The sequence below is a fragment of the Chrysochloris asiatica genome, unplaced genomic scaffold (assembly GCF_000296735.1).
Source record: "Chrysochloris asiatica unplaced genomic scaffold, ChrAsi1.0 scaffold00008, whole genome shotgun sequence".
NCBI lineage: Eukaryota > Metazoa > Chordata > Mammalia > Afrosoricida > Chrysochloridae > Chrysochloris > Chrysochloris asiatica.
The window spans coordinates 21,522,676-21,547,113 of record NW_006408526.1 but is presented as its reverse complement, the minus strand read 5'-3'; the positions used below and the strand labels follow the sequence as shown (position 1 = coordinate 21,547,113).

Genomic DNA, 24,438 nt, shown 5'->3' with positions numbered 1-24,438 from the left:
TGGAAACAGAAAGTCTCGTTTTTCTCCCTCAGAGCAACTAGTGGGCTTGAACTGCTGGCCTTGTGGTTCACAATCCAGTGCTTATGCCTTAGTTAGCAGATAAACTATACCTCTGGCTCTCCCATTTGACAGAGAATTGGTTTTCTCTGAATTAATTCAGTCTTATTGAAATTCACTAATACAATGATTCACTTAATAAAAATTCATTCTGAAAGAAACAGAAGACTAGAGAACAAATTAAACTGCTAAAAGCTTCACATTAATAGAATTTGGCTGGATGTTTATGGTCAGGATGAAAATAACTGATGCTTCTCCCTGTTCCTTCATGGTAGCCTGGGCTGCGGCTGCAGCTGCCACACTTAGGAGCAGCTCACTGCTCACAGAGCAGAATGTCAGCTCTGATCCATAATGAAAGGCAGGCTGCCAATAATCAGCAGGAGCTCAATCTGAAATTAAAATAGAAGTCAACAGGAAAACTAGATTGCTTTTCAGAAATAGGTCTCTTCCATTAAGGCCTATTATGCTTATAATACTTCTAAACATATGAAGCTTAAAAACTATTTAATTATTGCTCACAAATCCAGAGCATTCATCGAATGTATGTTCAGAAATGAAAATGTATTTCCTGAGATTTAGAGACATCAATTTTTAGAACTATAAAATTGTGAACACCTACAGTATAGTTGTCTAGTCACTTGTTTCTGTTTTGCTTCTCAATCCTCAGCACTAATCAAAGTCTTAAAGACATAGTTGTTGTTAAGTGCCTTCGAGTTGGTTCTGACTCATAGTGACCCTGTATAGGGTTTCTGAGGAGCGACTGGTGGGTCTGAACCACTGACCTTGTTCAAACTGACCTTGTGGTCCACTGCTTTATTCTGCAGCTCCACACTTAATAACTCGCGCAACCCTCCTCACTGTTAGAAGCCAACTGAGCTTCCGAAATGTTACACAGCTTGGCCAAGGGTGCTTAAAAAACTAGGACCAGCACACAAACCATATTTCTTTTTTCATCTTCTTTTTTTTAACATTTTATTGTGCTTTGGGTAAAAGATCCTCCCTTTCTTGTAATGACTGACCCAATTTAAACAAAGGGAGGGAGGGCAACAACTTACTGAATCATGACACATGCTGACTCTCTCATGCAGTTACTAGTCTCCCTAAAGCGTTAACTAGAAACAATCTTTAAATAATCTGCTTAGATATGATCTCTTCACAAGTAACTTTACTATGTGGGTCTAACAAAAATTCAAGGTCCAACAAGATCCTTATTTTTTTTACATCCAAGGACAATCTAGTTTTATCTGAATGGATTAAATATTTTCATGCCCTCCGAAAATACACATCAATCTAACACTATCTTTCTACGCTGACATTCACCAGCCTCTATCATACATTTTTTGTTGTTGTTAAGTGCCATTGAGTCAGGTTCTAACCCATAGCGGCCCTATATAGGGTTTCCGAGGAGCAGCTAGTGAGCTTGAACCGCAGGCCTCCCGGTTCAAGTAGACTTTGTAGTCCAGCACATTAACCCACAGCGTCACACCAGGTTTCCTGCAAGTTATGCTCAGTTAATAAGGTATCTACAACATGTGATTGTGATGTGATGAGAAATGTAGACAAGGGTCCACATTAAATCAATTTTATACTAAGGTTTGATCTTATACTGAAGGCAATGAGGAGTCAAAGAAATATTTTAAGCAGGAAAATGACAATCAGATGTGCATTTTAGAAAGATCATTTTGACAGCAACCTTGAAGATGTATTAGAAGAGGAACAAATCTGGAGGCAAAGAGACCTTAGGCTGTTGAAGGAATTCAAGTGAGAAATAATGAAGGGCTGAATTAAAGCAATGATGGAAGACATTGGAAAAAGAAGTTCAGTTTTGACACACCAGAATTCTGGTGTGGTGTCATAAAATAAGCAGTGCATGGCTAGCCACAGGTTAGTGGTTCAAACCCACCAGCTGCTCCTTTGGAGCCCCATATAGGGTGGCTATCAGTTAGCACCAACTCGACCTCACTTAGCAACAACAACTGGGACCCTGGCTAATAATTTTTTTAAAGGTTAGAGTCAGACTAGTTATATAAAGCAACTCAAACCTTTAAAGTTTATGTAAACTATTAAAAGACAAATGAACTACTTTTTCAACACTACCTTTAGGCTGTTAAGATAGTAACCAAAACACAAACATTGTTCCTTAGATCCTCTAAGTAACCAACTGTCGAAAGGTATTTTGACTAAAACAAAGCTCTTTTTCAATCACCTCGAACCGCCTACTAATATGTTACCACTGAAAGGGAAAGACAGGAAATGAATCAATAAACCTCAGGCACATGCTTGGCTTGGAAAGACATAGCTTATCGAGGAGCAGAGATCTGAAAACAAAGGTCCTGGGTAATTTAATTACCAGGCCGGAATCTGCTGACTGCCGGTTTAATTGTTTGAACCGTGCCCAAATTGTCTGGAGGTGACCACCCTAAGATTTTTGCACCATTTTCTGCACGTGACCACATAGTCAAATATGAGAAATAGTTCTAAAGAATGCAGAGATCTTGGATTAACTTTTACATAATCACATGTATGATTTCAAAGGAAAATCTGAAAGCATGTAAGCCTTATATTTCCAATTAACCCAAAGCTCTTTTTAGCCAATTCATGTGCTATACTCCAGGCTGTAAGGGCAAGAAAATAATACCCTTCGGATATGAGCACCAACTGCTACATAGGGATTAGAAAACAAGTTACCCAGAAATATAAACTCTTATTTACCATTATACTCTGAAAAAGCTATTTTAGGAAAATGTGGGAGTTGGGAGAAAAAATGTAACTGCAGAGTGGCAACTACCAGTAAATATTCAAAAACTGCTCGGTGTACTACAGGAAGCCAATTTTCTCCCTTGATTTGCTTAGTATTTCCTCATTCATGTTTATCTCCTGAAGAGTAAACCAACAGAAAACTCCTCTCAAAACCTGAACAAAGAAGAACCTCAGATAACTTAACCTGGCAGAGTGCTCTCTCCTGTTGGCTCCACTGAGTAAATACGGTCTACAAGGCCAAAGCAGACTATTACCCAATTCACTCAATAGGTATGTATAAAATGCTTTGTATTGTGCTAAGCCTTAAGGAGAAGTTAATGATCTAAAAGAGAGGAAAAGATACCAGTGATAAATTTAAATAACATTGAAAGGTAGTATAAATTAGATAAATTCTAAAATGAGTTGTGCAGGAAAGAAAAGTACAATGGTTTCACAAGATAAATCAATGGGGATAGAATTAATTGAGAAAGACTTTATTGAAGAGAGGGATTTCATTTAACAGGGTTTTTGTAGAGAGCAAAGGGCTTTCTAGGGCTCCAGATCAACATGAGGACAGCTTCTGAAATAGAAATCTACATGTTCTATTTTGGGAACCAAGAGGGAGATCAGCCTAATTATGGGTTTTGTGGACGCCAATTAGATTTGGTCATTAGATGTTGTAGATTTGGTAAACCCTTGGCAAGCTTCCAAAGTACTGAAGTCGTTACCTCAAATGGTTCTTACATCCACTAAAGCTAAGATGGGAATATAGGGCCATGGCTACACATTTTATCAAGTTGGATATTAATAGTACCTACCTTAAAGTTTTCAAGATATGTACTTGACCTGGCACAAAGCCTGGCACATGGTTAAGTGTTTATGGTTTTTAAAGGTAATGAGCTTTGTTGGAGTCCTGGTGTGCATAAGCAATGGGCTGCTAACCTCAAAGTTGGTGGTTCAAACCCACCAATCACTCCTTGGAAACCCTGTACAGGGTCACTAGAAGTCAAAACCCACTTGACCCCACTTAGCATCAAGCGTTGCTGGCCTTGTTAAGAATCAGATTTTTGTTGTAAAAAGACAGCTTACTCTTACAAGATACCCCTGGTGTATGGTGCTTAAGCATTGGGCTGCCAACCAAAAGGTTGATTTCAAACATATCTGGCTGCTCCACTGGAGAAAGACCTGCTTCCATAAAGGTTATAGTCTCGAAAACATGAAGGGGCAGTTCTACTCTGTCATACGGGGTCATTATGAGTTGCAACTGACTCCATGGCATCAAACAATATAAGAAACTCCAAAGGAAACCAGAATTTCCAAGTGAGAAAAATTTTGCTTTCTTTGAGAAGCAGGGACCTTTCTTTTTGTAGATAAAATTCTGTTAAGCGATGGCTACATCTTCTTTCCACTTTGACTGCCAGAAAGTTAGAACCAAATCTGAAGCTCTTAGGCCCTTACTGCCTGTAGCATAGTGTTCCTCCACCTCCCATTCCTGGTAACTGTTTCCTACTCTTCTTATGCACAGTCTACTTACTTCTTGACTTCTTATACTTTAGAATGAAAATTTTTTTTTGGTATTATGCTCCTTGAGAACTATTTCAGCCCTTTGTTGAATGCAGTGCAGTATAATTAATCAAATAAAAATAAAGCATAAACATGACAGCCTCTTAATGCATAAATCAGGCATTCCCAGTATGCTACCATAATCACTTTTTTGGCATAAAGAGGGAGCATGGACACCAGATGGCACAGGAAACCTCTCTCTATGTAAAGAAGCAGATAAAGAGAACACAAAGGCCTAAGCCCTTTCCTGAATTAGCAGGGCACAGTTAGGGGTATCAAGGGTCCCAGCAGATTAGAACTTGAAAGTGAAAAGCTATTGTAAGTTATGCACAGACTCAAGGCATTGGTTTTAAATTTTTAAACATGATTTCCTCCCCTATGTCACACTCTTCTAACCTTTGATCTCTTCACTGCTCTACTTTCCCATCTCCCTCCTGAACTGACTTCTCTGATACAGAGATCCCAACATGCACTTGACCTCCCATCACTCCAATCCCCAACCTTGGTCATTCATACTGTGTCTAATTTTTCCTCCTGGTTTAGAGAGTACTACTCACTGTGAGTCTACCATAAACTCCCTCACTGTTGTCTATGTTGTTGTTAAGTGCGGTCGAGTCTGCTCTGACTTCTAGCGACTCTGTATAGGGGTTTCCAAGGAGCAGTTAGTGGGTTTGAACCACCAACCTGTGGTTAGGAGTCTTGCAGGCCATACATAGATCCTTTTATTCATCCTTTAAGTCCTAAACCTTTCACCACATTGCAGTGTCTAGTGCACTCTTTCCCTGATGTCTCATCTGTACATTAAAGAATGACTTAAATCTGCCTTAACATCAATAAACTCATCTTCCTCCCATTCCACCACAAGGGCCACTGTAGCTACATCCTCAGCATCATCTCTCTAAGTCTCACTGTAACTGCACCACGGGGGAGAAGGAGTTCCTCTCTCCCCAAACCACCCACCTACTCTGGATTCTTGATCCAACTGTCTCTTGTCTATTCTGAAACCTTATTTCATCAACCATCTCTTTTTTCCTGCCTGGTGTGGCACTGTAGGATAAGCATTATACTGCAGTTCAAACCCACCATTACTAATCACACCTTCACTCATTACTTCTACATGGAAAACCTATTATAAACTTTTTGAGATAAAAAGATCTAATGAGGTATAACTTACATACAGTAAATGCAAATTTTTAGGTGCTTACTTAGATGAGTTCTGATAGTTTTATACTCTGTATGTTGTTAAGAGCTGTTGAGTCCGTTCCCACTCACAGCCACCCTGTATTGAGTTTCTGCAGAGCAGCTGGTGAGTCTTAACTGCTGACCTTGAGGTTCAAATGAACCTTAAGGTCGAGTGCTTATCCTCCAGTGCCACACTCTGTATAATCACACTCAAAACAAAAATGAGCATTTCCATCACTCCAGATTGCTCCTTCTTTTCCCTTTTTCAGTCAATACTCCCCTCACTCTAGACTCAACCTAGAGCTTCTTATTGATGGGGTTATCTTTGTGCCTTGCTTCTTTCACTCAGCATAGTATCTGTGAGACCTGTTCTTTCACCAACAAGTACACAGTTCCTTAGTACTGCTAAGTAGTCCTCCATTGTATTACTATAGTTCATTTGTTTGGTGCATTTCTCCTACTGAGCAACTTGGGTTGCTCCTACTTCGGGTAACTGTGAAAAATGCTCCTGTGAACATTGCTGTACAAGTCAGTTTATGGACATTTGCTTCATTTTTCTTGGGTAAATGTGGAACTTGCTGGGTCATAGGGCAGATCTATGTTTAACTCTGTCAGAAACTCCCAAATAGTTCTCTGAAATGGCTATGCCATTTTAACACTCCTGCCAACAATGTATGGAAGTTCTAGTTGTTCCACACCTCCACTAACATTTAGTGTTGCCAGTCTTCTTTATTTTAATCAGTCTACTTGGTGTGAAGTGAACTGTCACCTCATTGTGGCTTTTAATTTGCATTTCTCTGGTGACTAATAATACTGAGCATTTTTTTTTATGTGCTTAGTGGCCACCTCTATATTATCTTTTTGAAGCATCTGTTCTAGTCTTTTATTTATTGTTTAAACTAAGTTGTTTGTCCTTTTGTCTTCTGGATATCACTTGTTACCATAACTCCAACTGCTAACAGCCTATAGCACATGAAATATCTTGATATTATCTCCAACAATACATTTGAGACTATAACACTCTCTCCAGACTGCTCTACTGTGCCAGCACTCTTCCAATCAGTCTGCTTTAAAACGTAATGCTCTGTTTGCTCCTTTTCTCAGCCAATAAGAGCCTTTGAAGGTGTAGTTGTGGTTGTTAGGTACCACTGGGTTCGTTCCAATTCACAGCAACCCCGTATATAGTTTCGGAGGCTGAGAATCTTTACAGGAACAGAAAGCTTCATCTCTCTCACACAGAGCTGCTGGTGGTTTGAACTGCCAACCTTGTGGTTAGCAGTCCAGTGCTTGCTTACCTTATAGCACCACCAGCACTCTTTTTGAAAGGTAGTGAAGTATAATTACAAAAAGCAAATGAAAAAGGACTAATTCAAATTAGACTCTGCTACCTATTAGCTGAGTTGCTGGATAAATTTAATCTTTTATTGTCTACCTTATAAATTTTTTGAGGTTTACATAAATAAATCATATAAATTGCTTTAAACAGGATACTACAAAAAGGGAATGTTCAATAAATGTTAGTTATTATTCTTAGAAGTGGAAATGACCCTTTAAAGACTTAAAAGTCTTTTCTCATGAATCTGACAAGATCTTAAGCCAGGCTGTCAGCCTCTTGCATCTAGATAATTAAAATGGTCTCCCAAAGTCCTCTTTCTTCCTCCTCTAACTCAGACTCAGCACAGTGGGCTCAAATGTAACAACTGTGAGGATGGTTCAGGACTGGGCAGGGTTTCGTTCTGCTGTGTGTAGTCAGAATTCAACAGCATCTAACAACAACAAAGATCTTTGTTAACACCTGCCTAAATAAGACAGAGGCTAGATGAGGGGTTGCGGGGTCAGAGTGAGGCCTACTTGCAGTTGTAGCTGGGAAGCTGTCCTGACTTAAAACTATATCCTGATCTTGAATTATAACCTGCTACCTTCCCTAACAAACCCCATAACTTGAGTATGATCTGCTAATTCTGTGTGGCTAATGCAATGAACTGAACCCAGCAGAGAAGTAGAGTGCTGTGGGATGAGAGGGATAATGTCAGAATTGGTGAAAGGTTGGCGTTATGGCTGACCTCCACCTCACAGGAATCAGCATTGGGCCGCTGCTCACTCTTGATTCACCTCTCCCCTTGTGAAGTTAGAGGAAGTCAGACGTTATCCACCAAGCCATTTTTACAAAAGGTTATTAAACAGAAGTGATACAATAAAGATATTTTGGGAAGATCAGACAAGAATTGTATCACAATTAATGTACTACACTGGCAAAGAAACAGAGAGCGGAAAACCTGAGGTGAGGTCTTCACTAACTGAGACAAGAGGCACTGACAGTGTAGAGCAAGCTGATGACTGTGGAAAACAGAAGGCTTTCATTTCAAGTCAGTTTTCAGGAACACTGGGTATGATTTGCTGGTCAACAAAATACCAAATTAGGGGAATGAAAACACAAAAACAAACATAATACTCTTTGGCACAGGCGAGGCAATAAAAGAATGCTTAAAAAGTTAAATATAATAAATCATTCCAAAATTGTAAATCTGAAAGATAAATCTTAATATAAAGTTCAAAATTAGCTCAATATGGTTTATACAGTTCTTTTCCATCTAAGTCTCTGAATGACTTAAAACATTGAGTTCAAAATTCATTTAAAATCCTAAAACATATTTTCACTACTTGATTAATGCTTCTTGGACTGGATCTTTTCTTTTTCACTTTCTTCAGGGGCCTCATGTCAAAACTGGACTATGGGAGTGTTCCTTGCTTATACCTGAACCTACTGCATCTTTGCTTTTATGTCTATGTCACGTACAGTGAACATTCTGTGTGTATGTGCCCGTTTGGACCTTTGTTTTCTGCCATTCAACCCACCCACTCTTAGTTGGATTTCTTTTTCCTGCCTCAGCCCAAGCAGGACCCCCAGCTCTCTCCACCTCAGAGACTACACTGACAAAGCAGAATTGTTATGTGTGTGCACAGCAAGACAGATCGAGAGTATGAATGCTGTTATTGTTAAATGCCACTGAGTCAGTTCCAAGTTACAGCAACACTGTACAGGGTTTATGAGGAATGGGTGGGTTTGAACCACCAACCTTGTGGTTAGCAGTCCAGGGATTATCCTACAATGCCACACTGAGACCCCTGTGGGGCAGTTTAGAGAATTTTATTTATAAGAGGAAATTAAGGGAGAGGAATATTTAAGAATCAATAATAATAAAGTATGGTGGTGGTGGTTATGTCCCGTGGAGTCGGTTCTGACTCATAGCGACCCTGCACAGGGTTTTCGAGGCTGCAAATCTTTACGGGAGCAGAAAGCCTCATCTTTCTCCCATGGAACAGCTGGTAGTTTTGAACTACTGACCTTGAGGTCAGTAGCCCAACTCATAACCACTATACTACCAGAGCTCCTTATAATAAAGTATAAGAGCTAACGTAAGCAACAATCCTTTTACTGGTAAGCATTCAGTCATAATAGCATACAAAATCAGTTTTTAAAAATTACTTTTACAGTAATTGTCATTACAGAAGTCTCAGAAACTAAAGATAAGTAATATGATTATATTTATGTTTTGGAAAGATAATTCTGACAGCAGTGTCGAACAGACAAGTGAGTAGATGGTTATATAATAAAGACAAGTGGTAACAAGGCTTCTGAATCGAGGCATTAACAGTGGGCATGAGGAGAAGCTGATCCTTGGTGGCACAGTGGTGAAGAGCTTAGCTGCTTATCAAAAGGTAGGTGGTTCGAACCCACCACTCTGTGGGAGAGAAGACATGGCAATCTCTTCCTGCAAAGACTGTATCCTAGGAAACCCTAAGGGGCAGCAGCACTCTGTCATATAGGGTGGCTATGCGTCAGCATCAAATCTGCTTGTTTTATCAAAGCAATGTTTATGGAGGCAGAATGGGCAAGATGTAAAATCTCATATTACATACGCAATGTGGGTGAAAAATCAGCAAAAATCAGCAAGGTTCCTAGCTTAGATGGCTTTCTCCATGATGACGTCAAATCAGGAGTAGGGAGAATCAGTTTTATGAGAACTGAGTTCTTTTGGGCTATATGCTGTATTGAAAAGTCAAAGAAAATACGAGGCAGACTAAATAATCTCTAAATTCCATTTAAATTCAGGTTCTTTCATTCTGAAATAGTGAAGACTATCTAAAAGTTGCATCATCACTTTAACTGAAAATCTGTTTCTGATGTTCTTGTTGCCAAGTACCATTGAATCAGTTCCGACTCATACTGACCCTGTGCAGGGTTTCAAGGAGCAACTGGTGGGTTTGAACTGCTGACCTTGTGGCTAGCAGTCTAGTGCTGTTCCTATAGCACCACATGAGGACTCCCATGATGTTCTTAGTGCTTAAGAAATTAACTGTAGCAGAGTAGAAAATAAGATAATTAGCTTTCCCCACCCAAGTTTCTATCTATATCATAATCTTTTCAGAGCTTATATTTCACATTTACCCTAGATATCTCATATTAGAAATAAATTTTGTATATTAAAAATCTCCAAATTAAAAAAATTATACTTCAATTTATTTTTGTAAAACAATGAAATATAAGCCTATATCAAAGAAAGGTCTTAGCAAGATTGACTATCCATTTTCATGGAAATGACAGCTAATATGTAATTAATAGTCATTTCCAGTTCACATATAAAACTACAGCCTGGAGTTTGAAAAATATCCCAATAGGTAAAGACTTAAAGAAAATAGTTGGCAAGCTATTCTTTTCCTTTTTAAGCTTATCTAATTTCACATTCCTAAGAAAAGTTTATAAGAAAATTTCCACTCTATAATCAATGTTCAGTAACAGAAGATAAACATCTCATCAAAAACAAACAAAAATTGTGCTTAGAACATTGTCTCCCAAAGTGTAGGGAGGGGGAGGGAAGAGCACTTGAGTCATTACTATATGTGCTAGACAGTGAGTTAGGTGCTTTGCAACTCTACAAAACAGGCATAACAGCCATTAAAAGACTAGGCAACAAGACTCCTCTTGTCTTAGAAAACCCTTCTCTTCATTCCACTGCCCCTACCAAATATTTCCCTAGTTTTTCCTCCCTTTTTGCAGAACTCCTTGAAAGTTGTCTATTCTGCTTTCTCCATTTTTTCTTTTATTTGCTCTTAAAACCCTTAAATTTCACTTTGGGCCCAACAGGTCCTCTAAAACTGGTCTTACCAACTTCCAAAACAATGGTCAATTGTCATTCTTCATTTTTATTGATATACCAGCAACATCTGACACACATGTTTACTCCTCCCTCCTGAGAACACTTTTTTCACTTGGTTTCCAGAACACTGCATTGTCAGTTCTCGTCTATTTTCATTGGTCCTTCTCTCTCTCCTTTGCTGGTATCTCCAGTAGTCTCAATCTTTTAATGCTCAAAGGGGTCAGACCTTGGTCTCTTCCCTAACTATATGCACTACTTAAGTGGTCTCAATCTATCAAGAAATCCTTTTGATTCTATCTTAAAAATACACTCTGGATCTGACCACTTACCACCACCTACACTGCTAACTCCCTAGTCTGAGTCATCATTGTTGTTGTTGTTGTTAAGTGCCGTCGAGTCGGTTCCGACCCATAGCGACCCTGTACAGGGATTCCGAGGGTGTAAATCTTTATGGGAGTAGAAAGCCTCATCTTTCTCCCGCAGAGCGGTTGGTAGTTTCGAACCGCTGACCTTAAGGTTCGCAGCCCGATTCGTAACCACTACGCTACCAGAGCTCCTTGTCATCATTACCTCTCACTTAAGACTACTGAAACAGCATCTCACTTGGTGTCCCATCTCCATCCTGGCTCACGACAATCAATTCTCAACACAACAGCCAAAGTAATGCTTGTCAAATATTAAATTAGGTCCAGTCACATCTCTGCGCAAACTCCTCTAATAGTTCCCCGATGCTACTCAAGGTAAGAGTCTGTCACAGTTATGTGGTACAACTGTAATAGACACACCACAGGTGGATGGCTTTAACAACAGACATTTATTTTATCACAGCCTAAAATGCTGTAAGTCTACATTCAGAGTGCCAGCTCTGGAAAAGAGCTTTGTCTCCTTTCAACACGTGTAGGCCCAGCATTTCTTGGTGGTCTCCATGTGTCTCAACAGCAATCTTTTCTTGGATCTAGGAGCCTCACAGTACAGGGACCTCAGATCCAAAGGAAACACTAGACTATTGGTCCTTCTTTCTTGGTGGTATAATTAGTTCCTTATGATTTCTTGCTGCCTATTTAATTTCTTTTATATTTCAAAAGAGTCAACATACAACCTAGACTGCATCCAACCTCATCAACATCATCCAGGTGAGGATTTACAACACATGGGATAATTACATCAGATCAGGCCTGATCGCATCAGAACATACCATAGCAGAGGTAATTACATTACATTAGATCTCACTGTGGGGGATCTGTTTTTGTTGTTAAATGCCGTTCAGTCAGTTCCGACCCAGAGAGACCTGTATAGGGTTTCTGAGGTGTGGTTGGTGAACTTGAACCACTGAATTTGTGGATCAAATTGACTTTGTAGTCCAGCACACTAACCCACAGCACCACACCAGGACTCCTGTGGGAGATTGTTGTTGTTGTTGTTGTTGTTGTTAAGTGCCATCGAATTGGTTCTGACCCATAGCGACTCTGTATAGGGTTTCCAAGGAGCAGCTGGTGAGCTTGAACCACTGACCTTGCAGTTCAAACGATTTTGTAGTCTGGCGCATTAACCCACAGCGCCATCCCAAGATTGTTAGATCTTAATTGTTTAAACCACCGAGAATTCAGGCCCAGTCAAGTCGACACAAAACTGTAATCATCACACAGCCAAAGGCCTTACCATGGTCTACAAAGTCACAGGATCTCCCCAGTTCTTGCCTCCCATTTGCCTTTCTGACCTCATCTCCTATTATTCTACACACACACTTGCCACCCCACACTCCCTGGTTCACTTTTGCTTTTCCCTCTTGCTTGCTTCTCTCCAACCATATTGGCTTTCCTACTTGTCTTTGAACACATGAAGCACACTGCTAACACAGGAACTTGGCAGTTGCTAGATAATACGGTTGCTGTGGGTCTGAATCCACTAGATTGTTGTTGTTAGATGTCATCAAGTCTGTTCCTACTCACAGCGACTCTATGCGCAACACTACTTAGTCCTGTCCCATCTTCACAATTGCTTTTACGCTTTTGCTGTTGCCTCTCACTGCGGCTCAATGCTGTTGCCACTTGCCAATCCATCTTATTGGGGGTCTTCCTCTTTTTTTTACTGACCCTCCACTTTACCAAGTAGGGTGTCCTCCTCCAGGGACTGGCCCCCTCCTGGTAATATGTCCGAAGAATGAGAGACGAAGTCTGGCTATCTTTGCTTCTAAGGAGCATTCTGGCTGTACTTTGCCCAACATAGATTATTTGTTCTTTTGGCATGATACTTTTAATATATTCTTCTCCAACACCATAATACCAATGCATCAATTCTTCTAAGGTCTTCCTTATTCATTGTCCAACTTTCACATGCATATGTGGCTACTGAAAATACCATGGCTTCGGTCAGGGGCACCTTAGTCCTCAAAACTGTTATCTTTGCTTTTGAACACTTTAAGAGGTTTTGTGCAGCAGATTTGCTGATTGCAATATATTGTTAGATTTCTTGACTGCTGCTTTCATGAGTTTTAATTGTGGATCCAAGCAAAATGAAGTTTTTGACAACTTCAATCTTTTCTCCATTGATCATGATGCTATTTATTGGTCCTGTGGTGAGGATCTTTTGTTTCTTTACATTGAGATTCAATCAATATTGAAAGCTGTAGTCTTTGACCTTCATCAGTAAGTATTTTAAGACCTCTCATTTTTCAGCAAGTAAGGTTGTATTATCTGCACATCGCAGGCTGTTAATGAGTCTTCCTACAATCCTGATGCTACGCTCTTCTTCATATAATCCAGCTTCTCTAATTATGTGCTCAATGTACAGATTGAATAAGATGGTGAAAGGATACAACCCTGGTGCACATCTTTCCTGATTTTAAACCATTCAGTATCCCCTTGTTCTGTTAGAACGACTGGCTCTTTGTCTATGTTTCTCCTAAGCACAATAAAATGTTCTGGAATACCATTCTTTGCAATGTTATCCATAGCTTGTCACTATCCAAACACTCAAAAGCCTTTGTGTAGTCAATAAGGCACAGGTTAATATCTTTCTTGTATTCTCTACTTTCAGACGAGATCCACTGGAAGTCAGCAATAGTATCTCTTGTTCCACATCCTTTCTATGAATGTGGTTTGAGTTTCTGGCAGTTACCTGTCAATGTACTGCTGCAGCTACATTAGAATTAATTCAGCAAAATTTTTCTTGCATGTGGTACTAATGATATTGTCCGATTATTTTCTCATTCTGTTGGGTCACCTCTTTGGAATGTGCTCAAATATGGATCTCTTCCAATCAGCTGGCCAATTAGCTAGCTGTCTTCCAAATCTGTTGGCATGAATGCGTGTGCACCCCCAGTGCTGCTTGAGTTTGCTGAAAGATTTCAATTTGTATTCCATCAATTCCCAGAGCCTTGTTTTCATCAATGCTTTCACAGTGCAGCTTGGACTTCTTCCTTCAGTAACACTGGCTCTTGAGCATATGCTACCTGTTGAAATGGTTGAACAGCGACTTTTCTTTTTGGTACAGTGACTCTGCATATACCGGTTATTTGCTTCTGATGCTTCCTGCATCACTCAATATTTGGCCCATAGAATCCTTCAATATTACAAGTTGAGGTTTGAGTTTTTTTCTTCAGTATTTTTTAGCTTGAGAAATGCTGAGTGTGTTCCTTCCTTTTGGTTAGCTCTCTAGCTTACTCCTTCTGCCCATATCTACATGACTATGTTATACATTCCTAAAGCCAAAAAGTTCAATGAATCCAAAACATAAGCATCAGGAAGAAAATCACACCGAGGGACATAATAAGGAAATTATGAAATTGTCAAAACTAGTGGGTTATACAAAATCTTTAAAGCAACCAGAGAAAAAAGGCACACTGTGATCAGAGAAAGAAAAACACAATTAACTAATTTCATGTCAGAAACAATGTAAATGAGAAGACAATGGAGCAGCATCTTTAAAACACTGAAGTAAAAACACTGTCAATCTAGAATTCTATGCCCAATAAAATTAGCTTTTAAAAAATGAAAGCAAAATGCAGACTATTTTCACCACACCAGGCCCAGAAACTGAAAGATTTCATCATTAGCAGATCCACACTGGCAAAGTGTTAAAGAAAATGCTTCAGGCAGAAGGAAAATAACAGATGAAAATATTCATTTACACAAAGAAATGCAAACATGGTAACTACATTGGTAAATGTATGATATTTTCTTACTAGTGAAATCTCTTCAATGGATAATTTACATTTTAAACAAAAAGAATAACATTGTATTGTGTCTTATAAAATAGGCAAAATGTGTGACATGAGCCGCAAGGCCATGAAGGGCAAAATAGCAGTGTCATTACTGTAAGTTTCTTAAACTATCTGTAAAACATGACTTGAGTGTAGACTCTGGTAAAGACTTGAACATGAAGTTTATAGAATCTTATGAATAACATCCCCAAACTGATATCAACAAATAAACATTGTTATAGCTATTGTTGTTAAGTGCCTTCGACTTGGTTCAGAACCACAGAGACCATGTACAGGGTTTTCCAAGGAATGGCTGGTGAGCTTGAACTTCCCACCTTGTGGTTCAAACTGACTTTGCAGTCCAGTTCATTAACCCACAATTAAATATCACTTACAGCAAAATAGATGAATCTCAAAATAAATTACACTGAGAAATAAATGAAAGGGAGACCACACATTACATAATTATGTTAACATATAAAACTCTAGAAGATACAAACTAATCTACAGTGGCAGAAACTAGATCAGTGGTTGCCTATGGAAGGGGTTATGGAGTGGAGACAAGAAAGATTACACAAAGTACAAAAAACCCTTTTGTAGTGATGGATATTTTCATTCTGTGATGGTATGTAGATATGCGTATGTGTTGTGTTCATGTGTAAAAATTAATTATATACTTTGAATAAAATGCAAATTGTTATGTAAATTGTGTTACAATAAAGTGGCTTATAAAACAATTTTAGACATATTTATGTTAAGAACAAATGTGTATGGATTATTTACACTGTTCTGGCTCCACAGAGCACAGATACACCAAAAGATGAAAGCTAGAAATAACAAAATATCTGTAATTTAAAACAATCAGAATGGATCATAAAGACCAATGAACCAAAAACTTAAGACTGAAAGGAACTAAGTGACAAAAAGGTCTTACAGTTTATCACTGTAACTCACAAAGACAGCTTTTTTGCAGTTAGCCACCACTGTATCCCCAGTAGGGAGCTTTGATGGTGCAGTGGTGGTTTGAACCCACCAGTTGCTCTGCTCTCTGGGAAAACCACCTGGCAGTCTGCTTCCGTATGGATTTACAGCCTTGAAAACACTGCAGGACAGTTCTGTCCCAGAGGGTCGGGATGAGTCAGAATCGACTTCAGGAGAGTGGGTGTTCGGTTTTCGTAACCCCAACGCCTAGTACAATACCTGGGGCATCGGAATGCAATAAATATTTGTTTTCCTAACAGGTGAGAGAATTGAAGTGTCTTCAATATCACAAATATAAGAATATATTCCATTTTTTTTAGTTTATTATATAGATATAAATATTCTAACATGTAAAAATATCTAACTTATGTTACCAACTCACAAACAAGCAGAATAATTAATAGAAAGAAAAAAGCTTACCAAATATTTCTCCATTTTTGGCATATTCTGTCACAAGGTACAACATATTTTTGGTCTCCATTACCTGTTGACAAACAATTCCATGTTAGTCTGGAAAGAAAGGATTGTAAGTTACCACAGCATTTAATAGAGCTTCTTTAATTAAAACTATTAACAAAAGAATCAAAGTTATGAACAATTCAGGCATCGATTAAATTGACAAGCCCAGAATATCTGTATGTTAATAGGACTGTGAAAAATGGAGATCCTTGCTCTTCCAAGTATGGGTGATGGGCTAGCAGGAACAGAGCCATGGCCTGTTGGAAATGCAGCATTTCGGGCCTAACCCAAGCCACGACTGACATTTTAGCAAGATCACCAGATGACTATGTTGTTGCTCTTACTGTTGGGTGCCAAGGAGTTGGTTCCCATTCATAGAACAGAACACTGCCCAGTCCTGTACCATCCTCACAATTACTGCTATGTTTGAGCCTACTGCTGTAATCACTGCATCAATCCATGTTATTGAGAGTGCTCCTCTTTTTCAATGACCCTCTACTTCACCAAGCTTGATATCCTTTCTCCAGGAACTGGCCCATCCTAGTAACATGTGCAAAGTATGTGACACGAAGTCTTGTCATCCTTGCTTTACAGAGCATTCTGGCTGTATTTCCAACATAGATTTGTTAGCTTTTCTGGCAGTGCATGGTATATTTAATGTTCGTCACCACATCATAATTCAAGTGTATCAATTCTGCCCCAGTCTTCCTTAGTCACTGTCCAGCTGTCACATGCATATGTTGCTGTTGTTAAGTGCTGTCAAGTCAGTTCCGACCCACACACCTGTAAAGGGTTTCCAAGGAGCGGCTGGTGAGCTTGAACCACCGACCTTGTGGTCCAAACTGACTTTGCAGTTCAGCGCAGTAGCCCACAATGCCACACCTAGACTCCCACATACATATAAGGAGAATGAAAATACCATCGTCTGGGCTGGATGTACCATCCTCATCCTCAAAGTGACAGCTTTTTTTTAAAAAAAAACAAACCACTATAAAGAGGTGTAGTGCAGCAGACTTGCCCAATGCAATAGGTTTCTTGACTTCTTCACTGTTGCTTCCATGGATGGTGATTTTAGGCACATTTAGGTCTGAGAAGGGAGTCCTTGTGGCACTGTAGGATAAACACTGGACTGCTAACCACAAGGTCAGTGATTCAAACCCACCAGCAACTCCATGGGAGAAAGATGAGGATTTCTGCTCCTATTAAAGATTTATATCCTTAGAATAACAGGGTCATTGAGTTGGATGGCTTTTGTTGTTGTTATTAAGTATCGTCTACTCAGTTCCAATTCATAGCAACCCTGTATAGAGTTTCCGAGGAGTGGCTAGTGAGTTTAAACAGCTGACCTTGAGATTCAAACTGACCTTGTGGCCGAGTGCTTATCCTACAGTGCCACACCAGGATTGGAAGGCAGTAGGTTTTAAGTCTGAGAAGCACAAATACACAAACAGGAGTTATGAAGGTTAATCTTTTATACCCCCTCACTGGCTTTTATAGCTTTGTGCTATCATGGTAGACCCTGATTAAGAAAAGAGTCAATAAAAGAGCTTAGTTTATCTGGCCTAGATAATCTGGCACAAAGTGACATTCTCCTGTAACACTTTAATATTGTTACAAAGTACTGTAATTTAAAAATACTGTTGAAAAGTTTTTTGTAGCTCAGCAGTTGTAAACTTTTTTACTAGGTTCAGAAAAAGTGAATTACTGTCACAATTTAAGTTTTCAAATTACACTGAAGAGGACCATTTAGAAAGGAAATAAATTTATAGACTCAAGATGAGAGATTTTTAGACTGTTTCTTCATGATACTCTTCCTCTATCTTTTTACATAGTAAAAAAACCTCTCCTGTGGAGTTGATTCAACTAATGGCAATCCCATGTGTCAGAGTAAAACTGTGCTTCCTAGGGTTTTCAGCGGGTGATTTTTCAGAACTAGATCACTCGCTATTTCTTCCCAAGTGCCTCTGTTGTAGTTGCTGTTAAGCGCCATCGAATCGGTTCCAACTCATAGTGACCCTGGCACAGGATTTCTGAGGCTGTGTAAGTCTTTACGGGAACAGAGAGCCTCATCTTTCTCTCACAGAACAGCTGGTAGTTTGGAACTTCTGACCCTGAGGTTAGCAGTCTGACTCATAACCACTATGCTACCAGAGCTCCTTAATTTAGAACTTAGGAGAGGCTTAAGTGGCACACTGTAATCTTTCATTGTTAGCAGGTATATCATAAGCCTCCACACTTTCTTAACTACATATTTCTAGCAACAAAAAAGTTGTTTAGCTACATATATGTGTTGATGTATGTATGTATATGGAGTCCTGTTGTAGTGTTGTAAGATAAGTACTGGACTGCTAACCACAAGGTCAGTGGTTCAAACTCACCAGTCGACTGACTTAATGGCACTTACCAACAACAATGTATATGTGTAACATATACATATTTATGAAGGCCTGGTGTGGTGCTGTGGTTAACGTGCTGGATTGCAAAGTCAGTTTGATCTGCAGGGTCAGTGGTTCAAGCTCAACAGATGCTCTTCGGAAACCCTAAACAGGACCACTTTGGGTCAGAACTGACTCAACGACACTTAAGAACAACAACCTACGTATATATACACATATATACACATATATATGTATAAATATACTCAGACCCAAATTGCATACATGTACCACTATATTAATATATTATGTTGATTAAAAATGCACAAAGAGACACATTTTTAAAATAAATATAATGAAAAGCTCTAGTACTTTCTTCTTATATCAGGGCATTAACCCAATGGGGTACACACAGTGATGTGCTATAAAACCAGCTCTCTGAGGAGAAACCGCCCCGGAAGAAAGGCCTTGATTTGTAGGCTGGTTTCTGTGGTGTAAAGACTCACTCCCACCATCGGTGATTTTGTGATGCTAAATGGCTCGCAAAGCTACCGAAAATTTTGCAGTTGGTATCATATATGCCAATGCAAGTAGAGTCCAGATCACCACTGGGTGCACATCTTATTTCAGACATCAATTTCATAGGGTAGCATATGAACATTTCAGTGTTTCTAGTTTCCCAGTGTAAAAATTCTATATATTAACAGAATTTTGTATTGCATTATCATTTTGAAAGACTGATTACTCTTTAAAATTTTTAGGATTTCTTCCTTTTAAAAAACAAAAACAAAAACATGGCTTACTCTTTAAATGGTGACTTCTTTTACAATAAATTATATCTTAGTATTTGATTTTTTAAAATCCCAAACAAAAAACAACATGGCTCATTTATTTTACTTAATAAAAAACCCCAAAATATATAAGTTTTGATTTCAGGCTTTACAAAGTTAGTAGTACACAATTTTAGTCTTTAGAGTTCACAAAACATAAATTACATATACTTTTTTTTTTTAAATAAGCAAAACTGCCCGAGTGGTACTATTACCAAAATCCAGCAGGGTATCAAAAATTGACACATGAAAAATTTTAAATAAATAACATACACTCTTAGAGCTATGTTACCATTAAGCTACTCATAGTTTTTGATTCCCTCATGTTATTATCTGAAGATAACATAGTAAAATGGATATATTAGCTTAATAGAAACACATAGCTATCCTTGGTTTAAAGACAGAAGAGAAACCTGCTTCTGTGAAACAAAGAAGCAACACAGGACTGTCATACCTGGTACAGCTTGATGATGTGAGGGTGGTTTAACATTTTCATTATTTGAACTTCTCGGTAGATTTTCTCAAGGTTCACTGCATCCAGCTGAGATTTATCTATTATTTTTATCGCCACCTACATCCCAGAACACAAAAAATATTATGTTAATATTTCTCAATTACGAGTCTTTTTAATGAGTGAAACCTGAGACTTCCCCTGTAAACTCCTGAGATAAGAATGATAGCCAGATCAAATTCAGTGCTCACCCACTTGCTCATTCAATCCACAAGCACTTCTTAAATACATACCAAGTAGACAGTTCTATGGGTAGTTTTTGCTTGGAAATGTCTTTAATGTATGTATTATGAAGAAGACCTCTGCTAAATTCTTTTAATAAGAGACATTTCTCTTTTAGCACAACTGCAATGCTTTTTAATTCCACTTATAAACTGAAGATGTAAATCTCATCAGTTTCAACTAAACTTATCGTCCCACTGCAAAGTATCCACAAACAAAGGACCAGCCAAATAGAAATCAGTCAGCAAGGTCTTTTCTAATGTATTGACATATCATTTTTCTAGAAATGCGAGTGATATGTTCCAAAGAATATAAACATACCTTTCGGGGTAAAATAAGCTGAATATAAAATATTAAAACTCATCTACATGAAAAAATACCAATTGAAATAAAACTTGTTCTAAAAGATCCAAGCACAAAACAAATGTTAGTAATTATACTAAGTTTTAACTGTCTTAAAGATTCTGATTTCAAAAAATGTAGCCAGTTCTATCATAGCTATCCAAGAACTCAAATCATTCCAAGGTTAGTAACCTGAAGGAATTTTACTTGAAGGTAAACAATTAGATACTAGTATATCAATACACTTTCTTTTACCCATGCAACCAACTAAAAAGAACTAAAAAATAAATCAGAAGACAAGATATTTGGTTAGAAAAATAGACACTGATTAAAAAAAAAAATTCAGATAACTGGGAACCCTCAAATTAATTATATTAACTTCTGAAGTGGGAATCACCCAAATTTAATTATAAATTCTGAAGAAACTCTAAAATACACATCACATTCTACCTATCCTAATAAATGAAGAATTCTGAACATAATTTAGCCTGAAGGTTTTGTTTCAGGTATATTTTAATATCAATTATTATATTTGCTACAATAGTTCAATGTTACTAAAAGGTATCCAAGTAAATTGTTGCCGTTGAGTGCCATCGAGGTGGTTTCCACTCACAGCGACCCTGTATATGGTTTCTGAGGAGAAGATGGTGAACTTAGACCCGCCAACCTTGAGGTTCAAACCAGTCTTGCAGTCCAGTGGATTAAGCTGTAGCACCACACCAGGACTCCATCCAAGTAAGTAAGACTTGTGAATTCACTGAATTCCCTCAGAATCTTGTCTGTACAGAGTGAAGTTTTCCTTCTTTCCTTATGGCTGTTCTGTCTTTTGCCATTATATCTTAAAATTCTACTGTAAATGTTTATTTCCTACCTTTCTCTAAATCTAGCTTGATGGCTATGTTTGTTTCCGGGCTTGAATTAATTGTAACCCACAGAAGAACTTAACCTTCCCAAGGGAAATCAGATAACTAAGTATAATGTGCAAAATTAGATTTATATACCTAAGAAGAAAGGGAGCAGTTCCTTTCCTGGGCCATAATACAGTCCATGGGTTTTCAGATAGTGATCTTCATTATGTTTAGTGGTGTTTTAATCATTTCCATATTAAAAGTATCTAGAAAGTAAAGGTGGTAAACTTTGATTGCTAGATAAGCACAATGATTTTACAGTGCTTGCTATTAGGGGCGTTACTGGACCACCTCAAACCAAAATACATGAAAAATGCTCCCCTCAGCCCATGCAGCATATAATAAAATACAAGAAGTTACTCTGAGTCATTCTGGGTAAAATCTGTCATATGAAAAGGTTTAGGGTATACATTAACTTCCTCAATAATCTTTAGGAAGGTTAGCTGGAGTTTAATAAATCTGATGTGTATTTTGAAGAAAATGTCTTGCCCTACAAGTTCTAGAGTGAGATTAAATATCAGAGCCCTCCAACCCCACCAACAACTTTTTATAACAAGTTGGGTTATAATCATCTGAAAGACAGGAAATGAGTTGGAGAGGAAGAAATCATGGTTTTAAAACCACAGTATGATTAAGTGTTAAGAACAGCTTTTATTATATATAATAGTTTGAGCATCATATTTAATGTTAAAGAAAAGGTTTAAATCCTAAATGTGAATTAAAGCAAGGTATTACACTGAGAGATATCTCCTTTCTTACTCATTGGAACCTTGGCCTGAAAACAATGAAAAATAACCAAATTAAATTTGTTAAGTGATAAACATCATGGTTTAGCTTTTCTCAATCTATCCTATAAAAATTTTCAAATGACTAAATATTAAAATTTTCTCTTCAATTTTCTCTTGGGACACAGTCTATACACACATGGGCCACAGACCCATACCTCATCATATTTCTTTACAAATAATCCAAGTTATACTTTTTTTTGCCAACCATGCAAACTCCCTACTCACACTTTCCATAAGTGGGCTATTCCAATTATTTTTTCAATGTTGCTAATGTTAATCAATACTGTTGTTACTGTAAAGTACTGTCGAGTTGATTCTGACCCATAGCGACCCTGTATAGGATTTCTAAGGAGCTGCTGCAGTGCTTGAACTGCCAACCTTGCGGATCAAACTGACTTTGTAGTCTAGCATATTAACCCATAGTGCCAGACCAGGACTTCTTAGTCAACACTGTTGTTGTTGTTGTTGTTAAGTGCTGTCGAGTCGATTCTGACCCATAGTAACCCTGTATACGGTTTCCAAGGAGCAGCTGGTGAGCTTGAATCGCCGGCCTTGCAGTTCAAATGGCTTTGCAATCTGGCGCATTAACCCAAAGTGCCACACCAGTACTCCAAAGAAGGTAATTAAACTATGAAATAAGACCTAACATAACCTAATGGTTTCTGTTAACATGATCTGATAAGGTTGCTATTCAACTGTTGAACGAATGCATTGTTGTTGTTAAGTGCTGTTGAGTCCATTCCAACCCCTAGCGACACTGTATAGTGTTTCTAAGGAGCATCTAGTGAGCTTGAACCACTAACCATGCAGTTTAAACAACTTTTTAGTCTGATGCATTAGACCACAGTGCTATAACCAAGACTCCAAAATCCTAGTTTCCCTGACTGGGAATCGAACCAGGCTGTGGCAGTGAAAGCACCGAATCCTAGCCACTAGACCACCAGAAACAAATGCTCAATTTGGTTATTTTCCAATTACTACAGTCCTAGTGTAGTGCTATAGGATAAGCACTTGACTGCTAGGCTGGTGTGCATTTCAAACCTACCAACTGCTTGGAAATCCGATTACTACAGCTCCTTGGAAATCCTATACAGGGTCGCTATAAGTCAGAACCAACTCGACGACACTTAACAAAGGCAACTACAAAATTCAATTCATGGCTTCTTGACCATGGCTTATGCCTTTATTTACAATTGTGAAAAGTAACATTTTTGGTCTTTTTATACTCATAAGCAGGAGATTAAAGAAAATGAACAGAATGATGATTTTTATCTGTAATATGGGAAAACTGGCTAATGAAGCTCTGGTAGTGTAGTAGTTACAAGTTGGGCTGCTAACCTCAAGGTCAGCGGTTTGAAATTACCAGTGGCTCCGTGGGAGAAAGATGAGGCTTTCTACTCCTGTAAAGATTCACAGCCTCACAGGCAACTTAAGACATTGGCTACCTAAAATGAAGCGGTGATAAATCATTAAGTGACTGGCTTACAAGATTTCAAGAGGGAGTTTAGTTTAATAAGAGTGTGAGGAGAAAGACAGAGTCCCCACTGAATAAGTTTCATCTTGTCTAGATGGGTCTGGTAAAAAGAGATGGGGATAAGATTTTTAGATTCAATAGTGAGTTGAATTACAATTGTGACTGTCACAACTGTAAAGGTAGAAGCTTTCTAACAAAAACGGGGGAATAGTTAATCTTACAAGGAGCTCTGGTAGTGTGGTGGTTACGAGTTGGGCTGCTAACCTCAAGGTCAGCAATTTGAAACTACCAGTTGCTCTGTGGAAGAAAGATGAGGCTTTTTACTCCCGTAAAGATTTACAGCCTTAGAAACTCTATACAGGGTCGCTATGAGTTGGAATCAACTCCACAGCATACAACAACAAGTTAATCTTACAGTCCAGAAACAGAGGACCTAGGACCATCAAGGGAGAAGAGTACAAGTGGAATGTAAGACCCTATCCAGAGAAGCAGTGACATCAGAGATGGAGGCAGAGATTGGGACAGGAAGAGAGGGAGCAGCTAGGGACTCTAGATTCATGAAAAGAGAGGGACTGAGAGCTGGTGGCCAGGAGGCAGGCTTGCAGAATGTGCCCTTTGGTGGTGTAAATTATTATATATGCCTGTTT

The 24,438-nt window shown here is 38.5% G+C and overlaps 1 protein-coding gene across 1 annotated transcript in view; it reads right to left on the bottom strand.

Moving 5' to 3' along the window:
* Window positions 1-24,438, bottom strand: part of SIK2 (salt-inducible kinase 2) — a 122,465-nt gene that overhangs the window by 88,959 nt on the left and 9,068 nt on the right. Inside the window, exons 2-3 of the mRNA XM_006833812.1 lie at window positions 20,001-20,117; window positions 16,303-16,366 (exon numbers count right to left, since the gene is read on the bottom strand). Of these exons, the coding sequence (XP_006833875.1) occupies window positions 16,303-16,366; window positions 20,001-20,117 (181 nt within the window). The remainder of the gene's footprint in view (window positions 1-16,302; window positions 16,367-20,000; window positions 20,118-24,438) is intronic.